The sequence below is a fragment of the Bubalus bubalis genome, chromosome 1 (assembly GCF_019923935.1).
Source record: "Bubalus bubalis isolate 160015118507 breed Murrah chromosome 1, NDDB_SH_1, whole genome shotgun sequence".
In the NCBI taxonomy this organism is placed as follows: Eukaryota; Metazoa; Chordata; class Mammalia; order Artiodactyla; family Bovidae; genus Bubalus; species Bubalus bubalis.
The window spans coordinates 98,469,533-98,495,507 of NC_059157.1; the positions used below are offsets into that span (position 1 = coordinate 98,469,533).

The 25,975-nt window shown below is 43.8% G+C and overlaps 1 protein-coding gene across 3 annotated transcripts in view; it reads right to left on the reverse strand.

The window, feature by feature from the left end:
• The window catches only part of MYH15 (myosin heavy chain 15), a 124,566-nt gene that overhangs the window by 8,421 nt on the left and 90,170 nt on the right, over nt 1–25,975 (reverse strand). For all 3 annotated transcript variants that reach the window (XM_025283513.3, XM_044941531.2, XM_044941522.2), the window contains exons 21-28: nt 23,279–23,628; nt 21,065–21,189; nt 17,818–17,933; nt 11,042–11,234; nt 10,576–10,779; nt 6,099–6,224; nt 3,801–3,971; nt 1,687–1,791 (exon numbers count right to left, since the gene is read on the reverse strand). In XM_025283513.3, the coding sequence (XP_025139298.3) occupies nt 1,687–1,791; nt 3,801–3,971; nt 6,099–6,224; nt 10,576–10,779; nt 11,042–11,234; nt 17,818–17,933; nt 21,065–21,189; nt 23,279–23,628 (1,390 nt within the window). The remainder of the gene's footprint in view (nt 1–1,686; nt 1,792–3,800; nt 3,972–6,098; nt 6,225–10,575; nt 10,780–11,041; nt 11,235–17,817; nt 17,934–21,064; nt 21,190–23,278; nt 23,629–25,975) is intronic.

Here is a 25,975-nt window from a genome sequence, read left to right on the forward strand (position 1 = left end):
TAAAGGAGAGCAGATTGAATTGACTCAACATCTGCCTTGAATATTTCAAAACCAGGTACTGATATCAAGGAATATGGAGGGCTCTCTAATGTCTCTTTAAAGTGACAGGGTCTAGCCTGTTATCTTGTAATAAAAAGTACTCAATAGGTGTTACCTGAGTTGACGGCAGAAAATCATTGCATAATTGAATAGATATACTCTAAGCATTGTGCAGACACTTGGAAGAAATTAAGAAATACACTTCCATGCTAGTACAAGAGGAAGACACAGATTATTGCTATAAAGAAACAAAGATAAAAACACAATAGAATGAGACTGTATTACTTGGGACAATGAAGAAAGTATAGCTTTAGTGCACTGTTGTATAATGAACCTGTTTACAGAAGAAAACTGTAAGAATAATCCATAGGAAAATAAAAAGAAAAAAGCAGACACAATTAACAAGCAGCATTTTGCTTCCTCATGTTGTCTTATCCTTGCTCAAAAGCAGCATAGAAGAGCACATATTTCATGTTTCCCAGGTGTTTACTTCCTGCCCCACATATACCATGAGTGCAGTCCCCAGTGGTTTTCATTATAATACCTAGCATGGTCTAAAGAAATGTCAGGCTAATTCGCCTTAGGAAAGAACTACTTATTCAGCAAAGAAGAACTGTACAAATAGCTCATTTCATCTTAATTAGCCCAAGATGGTGCTTCTGAAGCACTCTGCTGTCCTAACAGTACTATCCTTCCTACTGCAAGGAAGGAACACTTTGATGTCTCTGACACCAACTCAGCCTCGGGGGCCACTATCAGGGCTGGCAGATCTCTCATGAGTGCTAAGTTGCTGTAAAGTGGGCACCTAGAGTGAATTTGCCTTTTCACTGGAAAAAGCTATATTGTGTGGCAGAGAGAGCTAGAGAGTAACCATTAGCATCTGTGTTTAACTGAAACACATGCATCTGCTCTGTGCCAGGAAGGTGCTGGGCCCAGAGGAGTCAGCAAGACGTGTGCTATCATGAGATATCTGGTTTTCTCTGTTTGAAGAAAAGGTAAGACAAGCTGGAAAATGAAAACACAAGTGAAGGAGTAGATTGCTACTCTGGCAATGCATTAGTTACTGGTAACAAGTTTGCCCACTTCTTTTCAATTATTTGCTTAGACATGAAAACAGTCAGAAAGCTGCAGGGGGCCTCTCAGCATTTGCTGTATTTCCACCCGGCACCAACACCAGATAGAGTCCTCGGTGGCCTGCAGTGTTTGTGAGACCAGAAAACAAGAGTGGAAACGTCCCCTGCTCCAATTTAACTAGCGCCTCATGAAACCTGCTGGCTGAGTCGCCACCCCAGTCTCCACCAGTCACTTCATTTACACGTTGTTCTCACTCAACCTCTCACAGGAAGGCATCTTTCCAAAAGTGCTGCAGACATTACATGAGAAAAAACAAGGATAGTATAAATAGCTCTTCGCCTCTAATTGCAACTTGTCACTCACATTGTGCTTCCCGAGAGCTCTAAAGAGGGACCAACCCAAATCAGTAATAGCAGAGGAGCTCTGGAAGGGCAAGTTGGTGTCTCCTGCTAAGGGAGAGGAACGATGGAGAGAGAACTAGAGGAGTCCTAGGGGGTGGTTTCAGGCTTGAAGGAGCACATCCGCCTGAGGTAGGGTGCAGCCAGGCAAGCAGGGAGCGGCTTCTCAGAGTACCTGATGGGTCAGCTCCTTGATGCATCGTTCAAGCCTGTGGGCTCCCCTCTGGGCCTCTGAGTTACGTTGGACTTCGCTCTCCAGTTCAGCCTCCAGTTCACGAACCTGCAAGCAAACCATGGTCTCAGATGATAGGTGGACAGCCAGCAAGCCAGGAGGGCGTTGCAGTGGCCAATTGACACCATCAAGGGAAGATGTGTTTACTCTGGTTCCCGTAGTGGTGGAACAGAGCAAGCTCTCTGGGAAAACTGCCTCGCCAAGTGAGCTGGTCGAACTAGGTGAGCTCATAAAAGGACTGTTTAGACTCTGAAGGATGTGAAAAGCTAATCCATGCAGAGATGATAAGTATCCTCTCTTGGATTACAAAAGTACATACACATGTGCGTATTAGAAGGACATAAGTATATATAGAGAATAAGCTGCCTCATCTTTCTCCATGTTCAGTTCTGATTCTCTAAAGAAACCAGACCCTGAGTCTATGTCACACATATGCCACCCACAGCCCTGCTAGGTGGGAGAGCTGTAGTACAGATGAGCAGCTGGCCTGTAGCCTTACAGAATTACACGATCAAGGTTAACATCATTCAATGAATATGATGCCTCCTATGCACCAGGGATACAGCAGGGGAAAAAACACAAAAATCTCTCCCCTCTATAAGCATCCATTCTAATGAATGAAACACACAAAGCAAAGTAAAACATAGATTATGTTAGATGGTGGTAAGTGGAATGGAGAGAAATAAAGCAGGACATGGGGTAGGGGGTTGATAGGGAAGGGTGTCTTTCATACAATTTTGCAATCAAACCAACTAAACAAGGTCCATTCAGAAGGCCTAACTTTCATCTCTGTGTTTTCCTCCTATGCGTAGTGGCTTTTATTCAGTTCAGTCACTCAGTCATGTTCAACTCTTTGCAACCCCATGGACTGCAGCACGCCAGGCCTCCCTGTCCATCACCAACTCCCAGAGTTTGCTCAAACTCATGTACACTGAGTTGGTGATGCCATCTAACTAGCGCATTCTCTGTCATCACCTTCTCCTCCCACCTTCAATCTTTCCCAGCATCAGGGTCTTTTCAGATGAGTCAGTTATTCACATCAGGTGGCCAAAGTATTGGCGTTTCAGCTTCAGCATCAGTCCTTCCAATGAATATTTAAGACTGATTTCCTTTAGGATGAACTGGCTGGATCTCCTTGCAGTCCAAGGGACCAGTGGCTTTTATTAGTCTTCATTTTATCCCACCACCAATTCTTTTTGAAAATATAGGCAGATGTGTACATGTCTTCATATTTTCCCTCTTTCTTGCACAGAAGGTTATATACTCTCCACATTGCCTGTGCCTTTATTATCATTGTACTACTAGGCATGAACTCCAGGACATTACAACACTCTTCTTCACTCCTTAATCAGTATGATTATACCATAAATGTGTATTGGTATTCCATTATATAGATGTATCATAAATGTGCAATGGCAATACTTTCTCAGAGGCCCTTCTGAGGCATGAAAATCCCAGTCAAATATTCTTTCTATCCTTATAGCATCTGTCACATGACCTGTAAATTGTCACTGAAATTGATTCAATAATTTTAAAAATCCTATTTTCAAGATAGGTCTTTCTAGTCTTCCTATCCTGAAGCTCCCTGAAGGCAGGTACTACATCAATTCTGTCAGTCCTCACTACATCTGCACTAAAGTCTTTTTGGTCCTTGATTTACTTGTTTCCCTCTGCTTTCTCTGGCTGTTAGGATACAGGCATTCTCCATAGAGCAGATAATGGGAGCAAAGGCAGGGAATCAAGACTGTTGAGAGAATGTTTGGAAACAGTGGGTCCCCAGGCTGTGGGGAGCCTAGAGCCGGGGCGGGTGAAGCTGGGGGAGATACATTCCACTAAGCAGGAAGGCAGGTTTCACCCACTCCAGGAAGAGTCCTGTTTAGTGGCCCAAAGTCAAGAAGAATGAATGAATATACTGAGATCTGACACTCTCAGATGACTGCAAGTGCTACAAGCCAAAGTGAAGAGGGAGGTAGCACTATCTGATGTGATATCCCAAGACAATAAGACTTTGAACTGGGAGTTGTCAAGACCCCATGATTACACAGGCAAACTCCTACCCTGGATTCTAGTTTCTGGATTTGCTTTCTGTTCCCCACTATGGCCGTCTGCTCAGCATCATCCAGCCTCTCTTGCAAGTCTTTAATTGTCTGCTCCATGTTCTTTCTCATCTTCTCCAAGTGGGCATTGGTATCTTGCTCCTTCTTCAGTGCTTCTGACATGTTTGCTACCTAGAAAAGAAGGAAAGGGACTGAGATAATCTGGCAGCCAACAGAACTGAACATTTTTGTCCCTAGTCTTCAGTTCCTGATGTGACTAAAGGCCATGCCTCGCCTCTGTACTTCATCTCTTCCCACTATGCTCTCCCTAACTTCTGGTCCTCGAGTTTGGTAACCATAAGGCAATCAAGATAGCAGCAGCTACTGGAGATCAGGGTGACGGGTGGTGAAACAGACCAGAGATGAAACACCATGTGAACACTATCACACAATATCTGTATTCAAAGAAAGATGACCAATTGAGGGCAGAGTTTTTAACTGAGTAAAGCACCAGGACATGTCCTATGCTTTGCATGCACCAGGAAGAGTGTGGCGTGCCTAGGAGAATCTTTTTCACGCCTCACTTCTGTAATTCTGTGACTTGCAACTGCAAACACGTTTAGGCTCTAGGAATTTGGCAGCAACTGATGCTCTCGGTGCCAATAATCTGGCAAAAGGATGGTTAATTCTTGCAAAGCCTGCTCTCGGCTTTGATTGTGTATACAAGGGCTCGGTGTCTTGCTGCCATTACTAAGAACTGTTTCATGAATCTCTCAGTGCCTTTAATGTAAGAACACTGCCCTCTCAGCCAAAGTTTCTCTGTCTATCAGGTTATCAACCATCTGCATAATTTAAGTGTGAGACGTCTGTGCAGATGGTGAGGGCAAAGAATAAATAATGGAGGTAACTCTGGGTTTTGCTATGTGGGGCTGGAGCTCAGAGCTGAATTACTGGAGAATTAAGGCAGGGGAAAAGGTAGTGAGTTCATTTTTCAACATTGTCAAGAAGATCTTTTAAAGGTGAAGTTATGCAGATAGAGTCTTCCTAACGTGTGACTGCATAAATTTACCAAGCAGGAGTAAAAAGCTCTTTTTTCCCCACTTCTGTGTAGATTTTCATAAATGTTTGAAATGAGCATATTATTTTTCCCTTGGCCAAACACTTTTAAGCTTTCTCACACCTCTTTTCCATCAGAAAGCAGAGTGTCTGCGTTGATACAAAGTGGCTGAATGCTAGGCATGCTTTCCCCATTCTTCTGGATTCTACAGTGACCTAGAGCTAGGATTTGGTGCAAGAATTTTAATTACCCAAGTGCTTGATGATTCAGACAGATACAGACATAAGTTTTCCCCTTCTTTTGAATCTTAAAATGACTAATGTAAAACCTAACTGAGTATCTTCTCTCTTCTGTTCCCATATACTGTTTAGCAAGAAGATCAGCTTTCAACCTCAGGGCGAGCTCTGGGCTGCTGCATGTGTTTGTGCATCCAACATAGTGTGCAGAAGCACCTGATGGGGAAGTGGTGAGTGGAGGGTGAAATCAAGTCCAAGCTCTGCTCGGCAGGCGCTGGGACCTGCAAGCCTGGGACCTTGACACACAGACTTTTCTCCCACCTCCCTCCTTCCATGGCCTTTTTTTTTTTTTTTTTTTTTTTTTGAGTACTGTCATCTGTTTGTCATGCCTTTTGAGAGAAATCTGCATCTATCTGCAGTGGGTGTCCAGAGGGTATCTCTTTTCGGTGCCCACAAAGGTACAGTCAAGGCTGGCAGTCAACCCTGAACTTGGTCTCATTCACGAAAAGGACACCTATCAACAGCTTTAAACTTGCAGATAAGGAAGGTACACCAATCCTGAAGGCCTTCCTCACCGACCCGATTCTGTTACTGAAGCAGCAGTATGGGCTGTAAAAAAATAAGTGAAATAAGCATTCTTGCCAGATCATCATCATGAAGCCATTACAGGCCCCAGGAAAAATAGCTATGGGTAAGGAAACATAAGAACAATTGTTTCTAGACACTAGATATATTGATTCACAAGTGGAAAGTGGTTTGACTATTTTAAAAAGTCTCTTGCTTTCAGAAGATTTTGCTTATGGTGATTCAGCTGCTTCTTTTCATTGTGTGGTTTGGGTGGAAGGGAGGAGCCGATTGGCCTAATTTCCAAAATGAGGGCAGAGAGGCAGAGGGGTCAGTTAATCTCCCCCCTGGCTATATGGAGAATCAATGGAATCCTTTCTGGCTGCAGCTTTGCCCCTGCCCCTTGGCTACTGCTCCTGTCAGCTCTGGAAGACTGGAGTGAGCAGGCAGTCATGGACCCACCTCGGTGGCTGCCTTCTTGGCCTTCTCTTCTGCATTTTGACAGCCCTGCATCGCCTCCTCAGCTTCCTTCTGCATCCTGGCTACATCCACCTCCAGTTTCTTCTTCTGGCTGAGGAGACTTGTGTTCTAAAGAAAAGCAGCATCCTGATTAGGAAAGTTGAGATCAGTGGTGAAATGCAAGCTGGTCTGCTCAGGACATGCAATGTGAGGGGCTCTGGCCAGGAGGTCATTTTCCTCTAGTTAGCCATACTCAGTGAAGCAGCACTTCCAGGGCCAAGAGACCACATTAGACTGAATGCATGGGATTTCATCTATGCATGGTCCACTACTGGAGAGATGGCAGCCTGAATCTGAAAGGAGCAGTGGATCCAGACAACCTACGAGTCCCAAACACATGTTTGGTTTTCCCCTTGTTGAGGAGTATGTTTTTCTGCCTTTTGCTCTTTGATGTGGGAAGAAGCAAGTGTTCCAGAGTAGAAGTCAGGGTCAAAAGCAGACATCTGGAAAGCAGGGGTCTGGGAAATAAAAATGAGCTTCCTGCATGCTGCTCCAGGGGGAACAATCTTCCTCATCATCGACCTCCGTTTCTACCAATTCTGCACTGATACAGGGGGTGGGAAAAGCAATTCTGATGAGCCTCACCCCCCAGCCCTTAGAAAGCTCCATCACACGGGAGAGTTACTTGTGTTCTTTGGCTGGTGCTGCCCTAATTCTTTCCTTCCTGGGTTGTGACATTAGAAACTGAAACTCCTTTTTGGTCTGTGTTTGTAGCACAGCTTTTCTGAGGGTGTGAAAGCTTAGCAGAGAGAATGTATTTAAAAGGCATAGCCTTCCTATTTTTAATTTCTCTTCTGTTTGTTCACTTTTCCTCTGGCTAGTGCCTTTCTCAGTGGCAAGATTAAACCTTGGAAACAGGAAGAGAGATATTCCAGCCTCACAGGTTCTGTCCTGCTTCCTCAATGGTGGGAAGCATCTTTGTCAAGATTGCTATCCTCAGTCCTCATCGAGAGACAGGCTCTATGTGCCCAGGGACTCCTACTGCCAGGGGTGTAGCCTGGGGGGTGAGGGTGAGGGCATTTCCTGGAGTTTGTCAGGATGCTCACTGCACAAAACTCCATAGAAACTCTTTGTAAAGAAAGGTACAAGTGTAAATCTTGCTTCTTTTATACACAGAATCACTTAAAATCCACTAGGGAGTTGATGGTTAAAGTATTTTCAAGCTAAATGATTGGTTCTCTTTGGGAAGCAGAGGGTGAGGGAGTACTTTGCAGAAGGGCAAGCTAGATGTTTGAAAAAGGACACATGTAATCAGACAGGGATAACTTTGGCCTCATATGTCTGGTCTAGGTTAGAGGTCTATAAAATGGTCACTATACATCAATCAGAAGATAGCTGGTATTCCCAGAATTGCAAGGGGTCCTCTTGGCCAAGGTAGGACCTCACAAGAGAGAGGAGTCCTTGTGAGCCATAGATCACCTAGATCAGAACTGCACAAAGGGTAGTTTCTGGACTGGCAGCATCACCTGAAAACTCGCTTGATTCCTCCTATAGCAGAGATTCTGCAGTGGGTCTGGGGTGAGGCCTGAGAATATACATTTTTGTGTTATTTGCTCTTATACACATAAAGTTTCAGAAACTCTGCTCTGGAGATCAAGTCTCTGTGGCCTAATTTTCTTTTCTTTTCTTTCTTTTTCAGATCTATCTCCTCCTCTCTATGTCTGCTTTTGCTCTGGTTGATGTCCTCATCTCTCTCTAGGCTAGTGCTTTATCATCATATGGAGACCCACTGGTGCATCATCAGCTATAACCATGTATGGCAAATGATTTGTTACCAATAGCTATTAAGTACTACAGATTTACTTTTTAAAAATTCAATATTCTACTTTATAACACTTCTACTCATTTTATTTATTTAAGCTTTCCTGAGAGAGAAAGAAAATACTGAAGTGAGTTAGCCTGTCGGGAATTATGCACAGCCTATAGCCTGTTTTATACATGTGGTATCCTAATAGGATCATGTCATGCACATGGACACAAAGTCAGACTGTAGGCACAAACTAAATGCAGTGCCTTCCAGCTGGTGCATCTTTGGTTTATATTTCCTTTTATCCAGTGTTTCTCAGTTACAGTTGGCATTCCGGGAGGGGTAATTCTTTGTGATAGCGAATTACCTGTATTTTGCAGGAGCATTAGTATCTTTGGAACTTGCCTACTAAATGTCAATGGCACTTCCCAGTCACTATGGCAACCACAATGATCCTACAGATGTTTCTAAATAGCCCCGAGCGTGGCACATCTGCCCCTAGCTGCATGAATCCATCCTTCACAACAATCATCAGAGTAAACTTCTGAAGATGCAAATCTAATAACTTTGCTCCCAGTTACTCACAATTCTTCAGCAGACTTCAAACTTCATCAGTTTCAAAATCAAGTCCCTGGTGACCTGGGTCTATCTGCCTCTCCCTTAGCATCAATTCTGCTGATTTCTCCCACCCCACCCTCACCGTACGCTGTAGTAAATATATCAATTTTTCTTAACATCCTAAATCCCCTCCTCTCCTCATGCCTCTGCCCTTGACTCTTCTCTCTACTTGGCTGACTTCTTACGTGTCCTTCACAGCTCAGATCAAGCAGACTGTGCATCTCCTGAAGTGTAGGATCAACAGGGAAGGCTTTCTATAGGACTATCCTTGCTTTATCACTGTACTCCTGGCAGTGCTCTGCAGCTTGTTTACTTAGATCTTCATGTTTTTAGGATGATGGAGATATTCTGCATCTATCTATACTATATACTACTGGGCTTCCCCAGTGGCCCAGTGGTTAAGAATCCACCTGCCAATGCAGGAGACCCGGATTTGATCCCTGGGTCAGGAAGATCCCCTGGAGAAGAGAATGGCTACCCACTCCAGTATTCTTACTGGGAAAATCCCAAGGAAAGAGAGGAGCCTGGTGGGCTACAGTCCATGGGGTCACAAAAGAGTCAGAAATGACTGAGGGACTAAACAACAATACCACGTACACCTGTCTAGGTTATGGTAGATGCACTAAAAATGTTTACTGAATGACCCATTTACTATATGCATTTGTCTAACCACTATGGTTTCTCCTGATTCCACAAAAATAGTAAAAATTCTAAGAATTCTTGTTTTGTGTCACTTACATAACCTTCCATGAGAAGCCAGAGTCCTGACAACTCATTATAACTGTCAGGAGCCACTCAGAATTGTTTGAAATCTCTTGGCTCTTAGGCAGCTTTTTTTTTTTTCCCTGAATCCTGGGATTCATAGGGAACACATTGGCATAGAGGGAACAGGATAAACAGGTAAATGACTCTGGAACACTAGTGAATGTTCCCCTCATCCTCTCTCTCCAGCATCCTAGCTGTGAGTTTCCTGACAGTTCAGTCTTCTGACAGGGCTTAATGTTATGGGTCAAATTGTGTCCCTCCCCACAAGAAACATAGGCTGAAGTCCTAACCACCAGTTCTCAGAATGTGACCTTACTTGGAAACAGGTTCCATACAGAGGCAATCAAGTTAAAATGAGGTCAGTCATGTCCAACTCTTTGTGACCCCATGGACTGTAGCCTACTAGGATCCTCTTCTTGGGACTTTCCAGGCAAGAATACTGGAGTGGGTTGCCATACCCTCCTCCAGGAGATCCTCCAGACCCAGGGTGGGTCCTAATCTGACTGATGTCCTCATAAAAATTTGGAAATTTGGACAATGACAGATACAGAAGGAAAATGATGCTAAAACAGAGACAATGCCATGTGAAGGCAGAGAATTGGAGTGATGAATCTACAAGCTGCTGCTGCTGCTGCTAAGTTGCTTCAGTCGTGTCCGACTCTGTGCGACCCCATAGACGGGAGCCCACTAGGCTCCCCCGTCCCTGGGATTCTCCAGGCAAAAACACTGGAGTGGGTTGCCATTTCCTTTTCCAATGCATGAAAGCAAAAAGTGAAAGTGAAGTTGCTCAGTTGTGTCCAACTCTTAGTGACCCCATGGACTGCAGCCTACCAGGCTCCTCCGTCCATGGGATTTTCCAGGCAAGAGTACTGGAGTAGGGTGCCATTGCCTTCTCTGATCTACAAGCTAAGGAACACCAAAGATTGCCAGTAAACCACCAGAAGCTGAGAAAAGGCAAGGAAGGATTCCCCTACAAGATTCAGAGGGAGTGCTACCCTGCCAACGCCTTGATTTCAGACTTCTAGCCTTTAGAACTGTAAGAGGTTACATTTCTGTTGTTTTAAGCCCCTCAGTTTGTGGACTGTGTTGCTGCAGCCCTAGGGAGCCCATGCATTTGGAGATGAATGAAGGGTATGGCCACCACTCTGCTGCCAAAGGCTCTCCCTGTCTCACCGGACACCCCCAAGGCTCCATGTGGCAAGTGTGTATGGTTCAAGACCAAGGCTGACTATGTAGAAATTTCTGCCTCCAACCAGCTGATGAAGCTAATGGGGAGTTTATGGGTCCCACCTGGGCATGGAAAAGATTGATTTTTTCCGTGGCTTCCAGGAGCTCCTCCTCTGCCAGCCTGCGACTGCGCTCTGTCTGCTCCTGCAAGGACTTTAGCTCCTCGACTTCAGCCTGGAGAAGAGCATTGCGCCGCTCGGCCACCGCCACCTGCTCCTTCAGCTCGCTGTTCAGGCATGTGCTGTCATCCACCTGCACCTGCAGGTCCTGGGAGAGAAAACTTGGGCCTGGGCACGGGTCCCTGGGAGTCGAATGGGACCTGAGTTTGTGTGTGCACACTCAACAAAGTTAAACATAACATAAACCAGTTAATCATAAGCACATATTAATGTAAGCCGATTGAATGTAAGGTCTCCTGAAGGACTAGATTTGGTGTCCTCACTTTTATTGTGGAACACAACCTGTTACTTGGCTTGCTCCCATAAGCAGAGGCGTCCCTGCTTCATCCCCATGTGACAATTGAAAATACCTTGACCTGGGTCTGGAGCTGGCCCAGGGACTTGGTGGCCTCTGATGCCTGCCGGCTGGCACAGCTAAGCTGGAGCTCCATCTCAGTGAGGTCCCCTTCCATGCTCCTCTTCAGCCGGGTGGCCTCAATTCTGCAACGAGCTTCAGAATCCAGACTCGACTGCAGGGAGTCAATAGCACACTGCTGCTTCTTCCTAATTTTAGAGTACATTCAGGGGGGGAAATCATGCACCCAGGTTGAGAAAGGGTACCTGCTGTGTACACACAACAGTTTAAGAATCAGAGAAAAACTTAAAATTCAAGACAGATTCTGTGTAATTAACAAAATGAGTCTAAAGGGTCTTCATTTGGAAACCATGGAGGTTGAAGGGTTAGATCAGTGAGCATTTGTACAGCGTATCAGATCAACTGTTTTCCACGTCAACTCCCCAGAAAAATCAAGAAAATCACTAGTGGGCTTCCCTGGTGGTTCAGTGGTAAAGAATGTGCCTGCCAATGCAGGAGACACGGGTTTGATCCCTGGTTTGGTAGGATCCCACATGCTGCAGAGCAACTAAGCCTGTGCACCACAACAATTGAGCCTGTGCTGTGTAGCCCACATGCCGCTTCTACTGAAGCCCATGTGTCCCAGAGCCCACGCTCCACAGCAAGAGAAGCCACCACCATGTGAAGCCTGCACAGCACAACTAGTAGCCCCACTCACTGCAACTAGACAAAAGCCTGCACGGCGATGAAGACCCAGCACAGCCAAAAATAAATATAAATAAAATTTAAAAGAGAAAAGCACTAGAATATTTTTGAGATTCCTGTGGGACAGACTTTGCCCTTGTCTAAGACCTCCTCAAGGACAGTCTAAGGCAAATATCTGGATTCCCTATAGTGGCTAAGAGTGAAGGGAGGATGCTCTTTCAGACGGGCATAATATTTAAACACTTTCAATGGTGAAACATGTTTGAAGACAGCAAGAAACAGTCATCCGGGTTGAAACAAGTCCTGCACCAGCAATCCTGCTCTAATGGCCTGTGACACCTAATTCTCCTAGAATAGCATGGTTATCTTTCGCCAGGAGTTTGGGAGTACAACCAAGGATAGGCTGAGAAAACTAACTGCTGTGTGATATTGAATTACTTCAACATGCCTTTATAACATCCATGCTGAAACCATTTTTGCAAAGTGCCAGAAGCTTACACAATAGATGTGTGTTCAGGAAGACAAAGGAAAAATATGGGGAACCCCGAGAAATCATTTCCAAACCCTCTTGCAGAAAGTCTGGGACTGTGTGACTGAATTCTGACCAATTGATATGGGCAAAAGTGTTTCCAAGCCTCACACATACAACTTTTTACTCATGATTCTGTGCTCTCTTCCCCATCAATGGCAAACCTGAGGGCCACAAATGAACCATCTGGCATCAAAAGATGGAAGGAACCTGAGTTCTTGAATGACTTGGAAGAGTAGTGGCCCACTCTCCATCCTACCCCACACTGGACTCTGACACAGAGCAAAGATACACTTTTAAGCCACTGAGATTGGGTGGTTGTGAGTTAGGACAATGTAACCGTTATAACTAACACAGGCCCTGTTAAGCTCACCCTATGAAGCAGGGCCTAATACTGGACAGATAAGACAAGCCATACTCATAGAGTCTATCAGCCCAAATAGCAGACACATGCTCATTTTGAGTCAGAATTAGGTTCCACACTGAGTTATCGCTGAGCCTGCGTTCTGAGCTCCGAGGCCAATCAGGAAGACATGCAGCCTGCAGAGGAGTAAGAGTGTGGTCAGAGTTTTCAACTAGGTGACAGGTGGAGGTGCCACTTTTCATGACCACACTTCACCCCATTGATGGAGGGGGCGTTCAGAAGTAATTATGCAAATGTAAGAGAAAAAACTTTCTGGCCCAGAGCCCAGAATTAGCACATCTCCTGTGCCTCCGAATGCTGTGGTCAGACTCTCCTGCCTGCCTTTAGGTCCTGGGCTTTTGCTTGGCTGCCAGAAGAGGATCCCACAGGGATGCCAGCATATAAAGTCACTAGAGACTATTATGACTGAATTGTGTCTCTCTCCCCACCCCAACCAAACTCATATGTTGAAGCGCTATACCCCAGTACCTCAGAATGCGAGTGTATTTGAAGACAGGGCCTTTAAAGAGGTGATTAAGTTAAATGAGGCCCTTAGGGTGGTGAGCACCAAAGAACTGATGCTTTTGAACTGTGGTGTTGGAGAAGACTCTTGAGAGTCCCTTGGACTGCAAAGAGATCCAACTAGTCCATTCTCAAGGAGATCAGTCCTGGGTATTCTTTGGAAGGACTGATGCTAAAGCTGAAACTCCAATACTTTGGCCACCTCATGCAAAGCGTTGACTCATTGGAAAAGACTCTGATGCTGGGAGGGACTGGGGGCAGGAGAAGGGGACGATGGAGGATGAGGTGGCTGGATAGCATCACTGACTCGATGGACGTGAGTTTGGGTGAACTCCAGGAGTTGGTGATGGACAGGGAGGCCTGGCATGCTGCAATTCATGGGGTCACAAAGAGTCGGACATGACTGAACGACTGAACTGAATCCAATCTTACTGATGTCTTTAGAAGAATAGGAAATGTGGACACAGACAGAAACTTTAGGGATGAATGTGCACAGAGAAAAGAAAATGTGAGGATCCAGCAAACCAAGGAGAGAGGTCTCAGGGGGAACATCTTGATCTTGAACCTCCAACCTCCAGAAATGTGAGAAAATAAATTTCTGCTATTTAAGCCACCCAGTCTATTTTGTTATGGCAGCCCTAGCCCACAAGTACTACAGGGACACATACTCAACAGCACTGAAAGCTTTGAGATATTGCTCTGTCTTACATAAGGAAACTCATTTTTGCTGAACTGACTCTACTTATACAGGAACACTAAAGCATCACTAGGCTGGTGTCAAAATCCTCTGTACAGAGATATAATCCACTTAAGCAAACAAAATGGATGTTTCAACTGTACTTTTTCCACAGTTGTTTATGCAATTTCATGAGTACCTACAGACAAGTAGAAAGTGCTACGGTTTAAGAGGCTTCCATATAATACAGGCCTGGAGAATTGCCACTAAACAATCAGCACATTCCACGCAGAGTCAAGAAATCTTTCAAATGAAAACTCCTCAAGCACATTTATTTTTAAAGAAAAATGAAGCAGTCAAGACCAAGGCAATATGGTAAAAGTTCCTTTTCTATTTTTCCCAAAATGTGAAATAGAATTTGAGGAAAGAAAACAAATGCAAACAAAATCAGAATAAAAGCTTAAATTTTGAAAAAGCTAAGGATTTTAAAGTGTCAATTTAATCAGTAATATTTTTCTCTTGCAACGTTGCTCATCTATATCACAGAAATGAAAGATTTTCCTTAATTCTAATACATACAATTCAGTTTTAAAATGATTAACAAGATATTTCGCTAACTAAATGCCATGCCTGATTTTGAGATCCTATATCTTGAAGTTGTGCTAAAATATTTTACTTAGACATGAGAAGAAATTTAAACATATTCTTCTGGAAGAGACTCAGACAATAAAAGAAATTAAGTTGGATAGTGTATGTAGATGAAGACCATGTGGCAAAGTTCAGTATTACTAAGTTCAGAGGAGTGAACCATATGGAAGGAAAAGATGATGGATCATTCCTAGGAACCTGAGGTCACAGGCCAGGGGTGAGCTAACTATGGGCTCTGGGCCAAATTCGGCCATGTCATTTGATCTCTTATTATGGCTGCTTTCAAGCTGAGGTTGCAGACTTGAGTAGCTGCAACTGAGACTCTATGGTCCACAAAGCCAAAAATATTTACCATCTGATGCCATAAATAAAAAGCTTGCCTAACCCTTCCATAGATGATCAAAGCAAAGCAAACAAACACATTTTGATAGCATAAGGAATTTTGGTGCCTCACTCCCCAAAACTCCTTCCCCAGCACCTCTCTGGGTGTGTCTGGAGAGAGCAGAATGCATGCTGGGACACCCCAGTTTTGGTCCACTGAGAAGCCCCCACACATTTCAGCATTTTCATGAATACCCTGAGTTGGGAGGGGGATGTACTTAGCCAGTGGCCCTGGAAGATTCAGGACACACACCTAACTTATTTTCAACCCCAGCTGGGGCCTTGCAGCAGGGCCTGACTTAGACGGCAGTCACAGCTGCCAGTTGGCCTTCAAGCTGGCCGTGGATATCCCTCTTGCTTTCCTGGTAGAGGAGGGCGAGGATCAAAGCCTCTCCTTCCATCAGTGACTGCATTATCACCTCTCTAACTCTAGCTTTGCTAATTACAACATTTGTAAGGAAACAAAAAAGCCCTATGCTATGCTAAGTCACTTCAGTCGTGTCCGACTCTGTGTGACCCCAGAGATGGCAGCACACCAGGCTCCCCTGTCCCTGGGATTCTCCAGGCAAGAACACTGGAGTGGGTTGCCATTTCCTTCTCCAATGCATGAAAGTGAAAAGAGAAAGTGAAGTCGCTCAGTCGTGTCTGACTCCTAGCAACCCCATGGACTGCAGCCCACTAGGCTCCTCCATCCATGGGATTTTCCAGGCAAGTGTACTGGAGTGGGGTGCCATTGCCTTCTCCGCAAAAAAGCCCTATCGATTCATAAAAGTTTGCGAAGCTCTATCTAGAATAGCAGGCACAGCATGTTGCCAACATGAAGTGCTCAATAACTATGGAACAAGTGAAACATACAACCCACATATGAGCCACTCATTCTTTCACCCCAACAGGCTTCCAGCCTGGCTCACGCAGGATCAGCCCTCCCCTAATGGAAGAACAGTGGGCTGGGAGGCAGAGCATCAGTGAAGTGAATGATTTACCAGAATTTTCAGCCCTACCAAGGTTTTTACCTTTGCCTCTGAGTCTCTCTCAGAGGTACTCCTGGTCCCTTCAGCATCCTGAGTCCTGTGTGCTATGCCTCCCTCAGTTTCTACGGAGTTATCCAAGGATTATGTGAAATAGGACCTTGAGCCTCATCTTTTCCTCAGGCAATATTTCCCTTGAGTTCTAGATTTTACCTGGCTTATCTTTGATTGCTCAAAATCCTATGTTTTGCTAGTATTTCCCCCTGGTGTTCTCTTCCGTTTCCTTAAGATCCCCTCCTCTCCTAGCCCTGAAGTCAGATTAGACCCTCTGATTAAGGGTTTCTGATCCAATCTCCACTGGCATGGGGCACTCAGACAGAAAGGGTCTACAAGGTACTTGTGATATTTTGTTAAGATATACTCATCTTTCCTTTCCGGATGTAGCTATTACAGTTATTATGAATCATTAACTAAAACTCATGAACAGCTCACTCCTCCCTCCAGCCCGCCCTTCTTTTTTCAGCCCCTTGACAGCTCCTGCCTCAGCTTCAATTCTTTCTTCTCCCAGCCCTAGCTGTTTGGATCTCCAGCTTCCTTTGCACTTAAATTATTATAATTGGTGAACAGCTCTCTCTACGACACTCAGAGGTACCTGACAAGACGCAGATTCTCTGAGGACTCATTTTTTCTTAGCTGGGTTTATTAATAGGCACAGGTTTGACGTTACCTGAAACGAGTATTTTTTTTTTTTTTTTAATGGTACAAGGAGACATTCATTTTTGTTCCTCATGGAAGGAAGTAGGGCAAATATCAAGGTCCAATGTTTTTGCCCTTTATAAAAAAAAAAAAGTCTCTTAGGCACAGCCTCTTAAGTAGACCAGATTTCATCCCCACCGTCAGTCCTATAGAGGAAAGTGCCGGTGAGTGAGAGCAAAGATAACTCAAAGCACACAGAGGACCAAATTTGGCTTGACACCCTCATTAAAAAGATGACCCCCATGGGAGTTTTGTCTGAAGATGGGCTACGGGGAAGAGGCCAGTTTAACTGAAATGGTAACCTTTTCTCTTAATGGTTTAACAAACATGTTGAAAGCAAATTGCCAGTTGAACCTCAGACTCAAAAATGCTTTTCCTTGCTGACATATGGCACTGACTTAAGGGAACAGATCAGATGGATAATACAATCATAGCTAATTCCATGTGTTTATAATGGTGTCTTTGATCTATAGAGTGTGAAGTGCTTTGCCAACATTGGCTTACTGATCTTCCTCGCCACCTTCTGTGACATGGATGGGGCTGCTTTCATCCCCTCACTTCACTGAGAAGCTAAGAAGTGAGATGTCTAAAATCATCAGCTTGTTATGATGAAGCTAAGAAAAGATCCTGTAACCCAGGATTCCTATTTAATTCAGTTTCCTGACTATTAAGACTCAGCTGCTTCAACAGGGATTCAATAAGCAGCTTGGCTCTTAGCTTCAGCCCCTCTCCAAACAAATGGCTACAGGTACAGGCAGGGGGGAGGTGGAAACTTCACTATGATCTGACATTAATTTTAATGTCCAGCATCACTTTTTTTTGGGTTCTTTTCCTTCACTGTTCGGCACCATCAGTCAGTGTCTTGAATACTCAAGAAAGAAGCTTGTTGTAGGGAGATCCAGGCAGTATATACAGTCCTTGTCCACATACTTTGGCTTTTTTTGGTGTGTTATTTTGAGTTTTGTACGCAAGCAGAAGCTGCTTGAATAAGAAAATCATAAACATTAATAGTAATCATGTAAGAGGTATTCTTTTATACTAACAGTGCTGTGCTGACTAGGAAGAGTCTGGTGTTGGGTCAGACCAGCTGTCTCTGTGCTAATATTCCAACAAAGGTTATAAAAGTAGCCAAACACAATGAATCCTTGTTCAGTTAAGGATCCTGAAATATGTAACTATTGTTCATCAAAATAATTGTACATACCTACAATTTTCTATTTCTTCATTTTTCTCTGAAAGCTTCCTTTCAAGTTCTGCTTTAGTGTCTGAGAGTTCAAGCTGCAAACGAAGAACCTTGCTTTCATTACGCTCCAGAGCCCCCTGAAATACACAAATAAAAAGCATTAAATTAAGCCCACTTTTGGACAAAAGTATTTTTTTCTCTAAATATATGTTACTAATGGAGCTCTCTTTAGAATTGCTAGGAATAGTCAAAGTTCAAATCGGGTCCCTGAGACTGAAACAGGATGAGAGACAACTGATTACCTTTCTTTGTCCTGTTAGTTATAGCTCTGACATCCGCAGGGCTTTCAGCTGTAGTTCAAGAACTAGAACCTCAAGCATTTTTTCTAAATAGAAATTTTCAATCTTGTCTATGACTACATTTCAATTTTTAAATTTATTACTCTAGACTTTTTTTTAGTGGTTCCATCTTTAGGATGAATCAATAAAAGTATGAAAGCTAAAACATGGAAGGTGATAACTCCTACTGGAAACTTCAATTTTGAACATCACAGAGGGATAGAGAAAAGGTTGAAAGCATTTGGGGAGCAAGGAACAGGAGAGTGCTCAAATAAAGGAAACTGGGGTATACCTGACACATAATGCTTGGTGTGAGCCATTATTACCCTAACTATTACTATTACTTCAAATGGATTGCTCTGACAGGCAGGGAAGGCTCCTGCTCCTTTGAATGTTAATATAGGCAAGGCAATTACTTACAGAAATGTTATAAAGGTGTTTCAAGTTGAAAAGGGTAGGTCTGATTAAATTTGAAAGTCTGTTCCATAGATAAAATTTCATATAGAAGAAGAAACAAACAGAACACTTGGAGATGACAGAGGAGGATGTTTATACAGGGACAAGAGGTGACAACAATCTGTTGGGCAGTTACCCACTGGCAGACAGTCCTGAGGGCAGAGGTCACTTTTATAGCCTCTTCTGAGGAGTGCTTAGCACATAATACCAAAAGCAGAAAGTAAAACCAAGTAGCAGTTTCAAAATAAAAATAAGAAAGATGTTGGGAATTTAATATGGCTTAAAGCCTTGCTGCTGTTCTCACAATACTAACTTCAATATAAAAGAAAATTTAAAAAATGCTTGGATAGCAATTTCCTCTGAGGGAATGGTGCCTTTCCTTCCAGGGGAAACTGTCACCTCTAACCCTTTTGAATGCCCTGAGAAAGTGAATCTTTGAAGGTGACCTGCAATAGTTTGAGCTTTGTGACTTCAAAAATAGTCTGATAATGTTTTTCATTAAGGCTCACCCAGAAAAATAAATAACCCAGTATTACAAATACATGTCCAAGTTGATGAAGTATTCATGGATGCAGGTGAAGACAAAACTTGAGAAAATGTGAATAGAATATAACGCCATCTAGTGCTACTAAGGGAGAAGGCAATGGCACCCACGCCAGTACTCGTGCCTGGAAAATCCCATGGACAGAGGAGCCTGGTAGGCTGCAGTCCATGGGGTCGCGAAGAGTCGGACACGACTGAGCGACTTCACTTTCACTTTTCACTTTCATGCACTGGAGAAGGAAATAGCAACCCACTCCAGTGTTCTTGCTTGGAGAATCCCAGGGATGGGAGAGCCTGGCGGGCTGCCGTCTAAGGGGTTGCACAGAGTCGGACACGACTGAAGCGACTTAGCAGCAGCAGCAGCAGCGCTACTAAATGGTATGAACGCTATGGCCTTAACCATCTCCCTTCATTGTGCCAGTCAGTTTAATGAAAAAGACTTCTACATGTTATGTAGGACTAAAATTAACCTTGCCCAATCATAGCTCTCATTGGCTTCTCATGTGGCTTGAAATTTCTACTGTAAAAGTTACTTTTGGAGGTTAAGGTAGTGGCTTTAGAAAGTTCCTAGCCAAGGTGGCTGGAGAACCAAAAAAAACAAGTAAATGAAACAAAGTTCAACCGCTTTGGGGGACACCACAATGCCAACTGAAGGGATTCTATATAAAATATAGATCTCAGAAAACAATTTTCATAAAAAGGCAAGTGGTCTGTCAAGAGCCATCCAGTTGACACATCCGCCTGGCAGATTTCTTACAGAAATGTGATGGTGAGATAAACTGACATTGCTTGACATAGAGCAATCCTTTGGGGTCTCATTTTTTCATTACAGCACCTTTAAAAGGCCTGTGCCCGAAACTGAATGCTATGCCTTTTTAAAACTGATTGTCTCTGTTAGAAGGTAAGTGGATGAGACGTGCATTTTGAATGCTACCTGGTGCTTGGTCAAAGGGTGGGTCAAGAAAATGCAATTCAACTGTGAGAACAGAAGCTTTGTAGGCCTTGTTAACTACTTAATGACCACGACAGGATAACTTCCTTCTGAGTTCAGCCTCTTTGGCAAAAAGATTTTCTCGGGGGTCCTTTCAACCACTAGCTAGCACATGCCTAGGGATAAGGCCAGATATTCTTTTTTTTTTTTTTTTTTAAATTTTATTTTATTTTTAAACTTAACCTAACTGTATTAGATTTGCCAAATATCAAAATGAATCCGCCACAGGTATACATGTGTTCCCCATCCTGATATTCTTCCTGAACATTTAATCCATAACACTGAAAACACTCCTATCAAACAACCTTCACAAAGATGAGTTTTCAGCAACAAATGAGAACATTGCTTTGAATTCATTTTTAAAACCACTCAAAGTTTTTTGGGGAAAAAAAGGGTTTTGACTGATTTCATTTAAAGAGAGGGTCAGGTATGAGGATATTTAGTTATGAAACATCCAACAAATATTTATTGAACTTCTCCTATACACCAGGCAATGTTCTAGTCCAGTGCCTCCCAGGAATCTTGTTTAAATGCAGATTCTGATTCAACAGAGCTGGGGAGAGGGCTGAGAGTCTGAATTTCTAACAAGCTCCCCAGTGATGCCCATGCAACTGGTCCCCAGGCCACATTTAGAGCAGCAAGGGCCTAGGTACTGGGGAAAAGTCAGGGAACAAGATACACATGGTTCCTGTTTTCCTTACAGTCAAGAGTCTGCATCACAATTGTTTATCCTGTTCTCTGAGCCTCAATTTCCTCATTTGCACAATGAGAACAACAGTCTGCTAGGGATATTACACAAAATAGTGCATACAAAGCACTTGGCATAGTTCCAAGCATGCAGTTAAGCCTTAAGTGTCATTGTGCTGGTGGTGTTACTAGAATGCAGATCTTCTGCTCTGTCACAATGATAAAAGTCTTCTTTGCTCCCCAGAGGTAATACCTCAGCCTCTTCCAATGCCATCTGAACTTCATTCTTTTCTTGTTCAATCTGTTTCTTGACCTTTTCCATTTTACTTAAGTTCTTCTTTCCTTCTCTCACCTGATTTGTCAGATTAGAAATCTCCTCTAGGGAGGAAAGAAAGACAAAATCAGTGAAAGGAACCAGTCTCAGACCCATGCTATCAGGCATAACAGACTGTTCTGGAAGGCCAGCTGGGACCCTGCTTATGCCATTCTTGGTAACTTGATGACAAGGCCACTGCTGGCACTATGGGTCTTTGTTTGAATTTGAAAACATGAATACCTTTTCAATACATTCTTTTAGAATCTGCCAGAAAGTTGTCTACAACTACTGGTGAGAATGGTGCTTCTTAGAATATTTGCAAACAACCTGTGCAACTGTACATGCCAATCCACTTGTGAGAGCCACACCAGATATTGCCTGGCGGGGCTCTGGGACACAGGCCTGGAATCATCATTTCAGCGGAAGAGCTTAGCTATGAACACCAGTGACGGCGGCTGTTGCGACAGCGGCTGCAACAGCAGGATGGGAACTTACGGGTCCTTGTCCGCCAGGAGCCAACGCATGAACCCGCTCATCAGCGCAGGCCTTTGACCGAGCAAGGCATCCAGAAGTGATCAAACCTCTACCCCCGGACACTGTTACTGTCAGTTCTGCCTTTTCATTAAGGAAACCCTTGGAACCTAAGAGGAGCAGAGCAGGGCCAAGTGCTCTGGGAATTACCCACAGTCCAGAGGCACTGGAAGGCATTCAAGAGCCGGACTGCTTCTCTGGCTCTGAGGATACCTAGCTTAAGACAGGATGGGATAGTTACAAAAATAAACCCATTAGACGATAATTCTCATGTGAATAACAGATTCTTGTCTGATATAGCCTGTCCAGAAGACAGGCTCCTAAGAGAAAACTCAAGGCAGTGATTCTCTACTCTGACCACACCTTAGAATTACTTGGAGAGCTTCTGAAACACACTTCTGCCCAAGCTCCACCCAGACCAAGTGAGGTCTCCATTTGTATTTCTGGGAACTTACTAGAAATACAAATTCTCAGACCCCTTCCTAGACTTACCGGATCAGAAACTCTGAGGGAGGCTGCCCAGCCAACTGGGTTTTAACAAGCCCTCTAGGTGCTTCTGACACCATCAAAGTTTTCTAACTGTTCCAGCACCCCTCACAGGCCCAGTCAGTGAACTGATCATGGACGGTATAGATCAACAGAGAAAGCAGGTTTTATTTATGTCTCCAAGAGTAATGAACTTATTCCCAGGGCACCTCAGGATTATAACACATGTCACTGTTGGTGCTGCTATAAATTGGCAGCCCTCTTTGAAGGGCTGCTGGGCAGTATTTTAAAATTTAAAAATTCATTCCTTTAACCCAGCAATTTCATTTCTAGGACTTTATCCTACTGAAATATTTGTACATGTCCACAAATATATGTACAGGGATGTACAATATAGGATTATTTATAATTGTGGAAAATTGTGTCTAAAATGAATAAGGTCTATTGAAATGTGTCAGTTGTCCTTATCATAAACACTCTGTTGCTAATAATAATCACGTGGTAGGCCACAGGTACAGGCCCGGTGGCAAAGCCTATAGTTAAGTATGTATGTGGTAGAATCAAGCTGTCTGGGCTCAAATCTCAGATCAGCCACTTAGCAAATGTGAATTTGGCCAAGTTCTTAAACTTAAATGACTCAATCTCGTCTGCATTTTACAGATAGAGAAACTAACTCATAATATTGTCCTGAGACTTAAATAATGAATATTTGTATAAAGAACAGTGCCTGGCACACAGGCTGGGCTTTTGAAGTATTTGTTAAATGAGAAAATATATTAATAAATTTTTAAAAGGTACAGAATAATCTGCAATTTAAGTTAAAAAAAAATACTTGCCTGCATATGTGCATGGAAAATCTTGGTAAGGCTAGAGATATAAAGAAATTCTTAATAGGCTTACTTTACTGCGGGGAACTGGGGCTGAAGGTAGGAATGTAGTCTTATTTTTAGAACTCATTTAATGAAAATAGTATCTGTCGTTAAAAAAAAAAAAAAATCCAAAGGAAGTATTACAAATGGCAAAGTTAAGACCCGAGCAGGACTGTGAAGATGCTGAGCCGTCTATGCTGGAAGGCGGCGGCCGAGTCCTCGGCGAGCGCACTTCCTGCCCGGCTGGCTTCTCAGCACAATGTACCTTTCAGGTGCTTATTCTCCCTCCGCAGGACCTCCTGGCTCATGGTGCCCTCCTCGTAGCTGTGCCTGAGCTCCAGGAGCTGGATGCTGAGGGCGCGGGCCTCCTTTTTTGAGGCATCCAGCATCGCCTGGGACTCCTCGTGTTTCCGCCTCCAGTCGTCCAGGCTCTTGTCAAAATGCTGCTGCTTCTGGTTGAGCGCAGCAGCCACAGACTGCGCCTGCCCGAGATCAGACAGGGTGTCCCCGAGCTCAAGCTGTAGTCGGAGCTTGGCTCTCTCCAGGGAGGCATTTCTGGCATTGGCCACCCCCATGGCTTCGGCAGCCTCCTGCAACCGAAGTGCCAGCTTCTTCCTGAGAAGAGGAGGCCCAAAGGGGAATGAAGCCACAACTCTCATTCAGTGTGTCCTTATTAAACATTGCGCTGCAGTACAAATAGGGGAGCCCCCAAGGATGGTTTCACAGTATGAAGGGAAGTACCTTGTGTCTGAAAAAGACCTCCTTGTGCTGTAGAACCCAGATATCTGCTGACCACCACCCTCTGGCTCCTGTGTCCACAGGTCCTTTATGTTCCCCCACACTTTGGCAACCTGGACTTGAAACTCAGAATCTCTGAATCCCTTTAAGTATCTGCTTTCCCTGAACCTTAAATAAGCAATGCAGACATTATCCAGAACAAGAAACGGGAGTAAGAGGAAGATGGTACTGAACGCCCAGCAGTAAGCAACTGTTAAAAATTTTGGGAACATCTAGTCTCTAAAGCAGAGAAGGCAATGGCACCCCACTCCAGTACTTTTGCCTAGAAAATCCCATGGACGGAGGAGCCTGGTGGGCTGCAGTCCATGGGGTCGCTAAGAGTGGGACACGACTGAGCGACTTCTTTCACTTTTCACTTTCATGCATTGGAGAGGGAAATGGCAACCCACTCCAGTGTTCTTGCCTGGAGAATCCCAGGGATGGGAAGCCTGGTGGGCTGCCGTCTATGGGGTCGCACAGAGTTGGACACGACTGAAGTGACTTAGTAGCAGCAGCAGCAGTCTCTAAAGAGTTCCTTGGCTACCTTGCTTGCAAAGAGCCTTCTTCAGCTCTCTCCTGCTCACTGTCTCCCCCTCTCATCATGTGACTTTTAAACATGCCCAGATTCTCTCTTCTCTGAATTTCTTCTCCAACTGGGCTCCTCTTCCCCACCGTGTATACCCACATCCATCCCAGCGGTATGCTCACTTATCAGGTCCTGCTGCTGTTAGGGGTACTTTAGCCTCTGTCTGTCCTCCCTTCAGCATACTCTGAGATGGAGCAGCTTATTAAAATGCTTCCCTTCCACCACACTTACAATGCAGTGCTCTTATGCTCCCTAATGGATGCAATGTGTTCTCTTGTTCACGTCTCCTGCAGGGACACTGGTAGTTCCATTCTACTCATTCATCACACCTCTTACATGAAAGGTACTGTATGTACCAAAGCTTTTTCCAATCTACTGTTATTAAACAGAAAATGTTCCTCAGGAATTAATATGTGCCACATAACTAACCCAACAGAGCAATGTGCTCATAAAGCCCCCTTTAGGAATCCTGTAAAAACCAACCTGTGCTCAGTGTCCAGGAAGGACCTGGGCTCCAACAACTACTCTTTGCTCACTGGCTTTCTAGCCATAGTCACTTCACGTCTTTGCTTCATTCTTCTTAACTGTTAAGAGAAGACTCTGATGTATTGCATGGTGACTATTGTTGATAATATTGTATTATATATGTGAGTGTTGCTATGAGAATTGAGCTTTAATTTTCTCACCATAACAACAATAACAAAATGGTAATTCTGTGGGGTAAAGGAGGTATTAACCAACCATACTGTGGTAAAGATTTCACAATATGTGCATATTTCAAATTATTATATTGTACACCTTAACTGTACACCATACACAATGGCATATGTCAATCATATTTCTATAAAGCTGGATAAAAAACAGGAGATTCTGATGTTCTATCCCACTTAAAACAAGAATCTTGTAAAATAATTGCACATATGTTAACTACTTTAGAAATGCTTAACTGGAACCAGAAAACAGGAATTTTACTTTGGGTGACCAACTGCTGAGGGACTGAGGGGTTGTACCAGGACACAGGGCTATCAGGGCTCAAATCTGGCAAATCCAGGGCAAACTGGACAACTGATCACCTTCATTTGGCTGATAATGTTTTTCTACATTTACTGCCAACTGCCATTTTGCTCTTTAACTTGCCAACCATAAGCACCTACATGGTTGCCTAGAATATGCAAGAAGATGTGGGAGAAGAAGAAATCAAATCCCTTTCCTCGGGGAAACGCAGAACTCAGAGGCACTAAATGGGCTCATGGGGGAGCTTGATTCCACTAAACTAACTCATCGTGTGAACCCAAGCCTGGAAATCTAAGCAGACAGATCTTCAACTTTCCAATTTAAAACAAAAAAATACAATCCTAGATTTTCTTGTAATTCCACCTCCCTGAGGGGATTTAGAGGCAAAGCATAATAGAGACAATGCTTTATTTATTTGTTGTTTAAGTTTAAAGCAAAAAAAAAAAAAGTCTTCAGATATAATCACATTTGCCATTTCTCTCTAGTTGTCATCGACTATAAGACCATGATTTGTTAGTTCAAACAAATCTATGTGGTCATAAGTAACCCACATACTTTCTCTCTTTTCTGTCTCTCTCTCTTAGA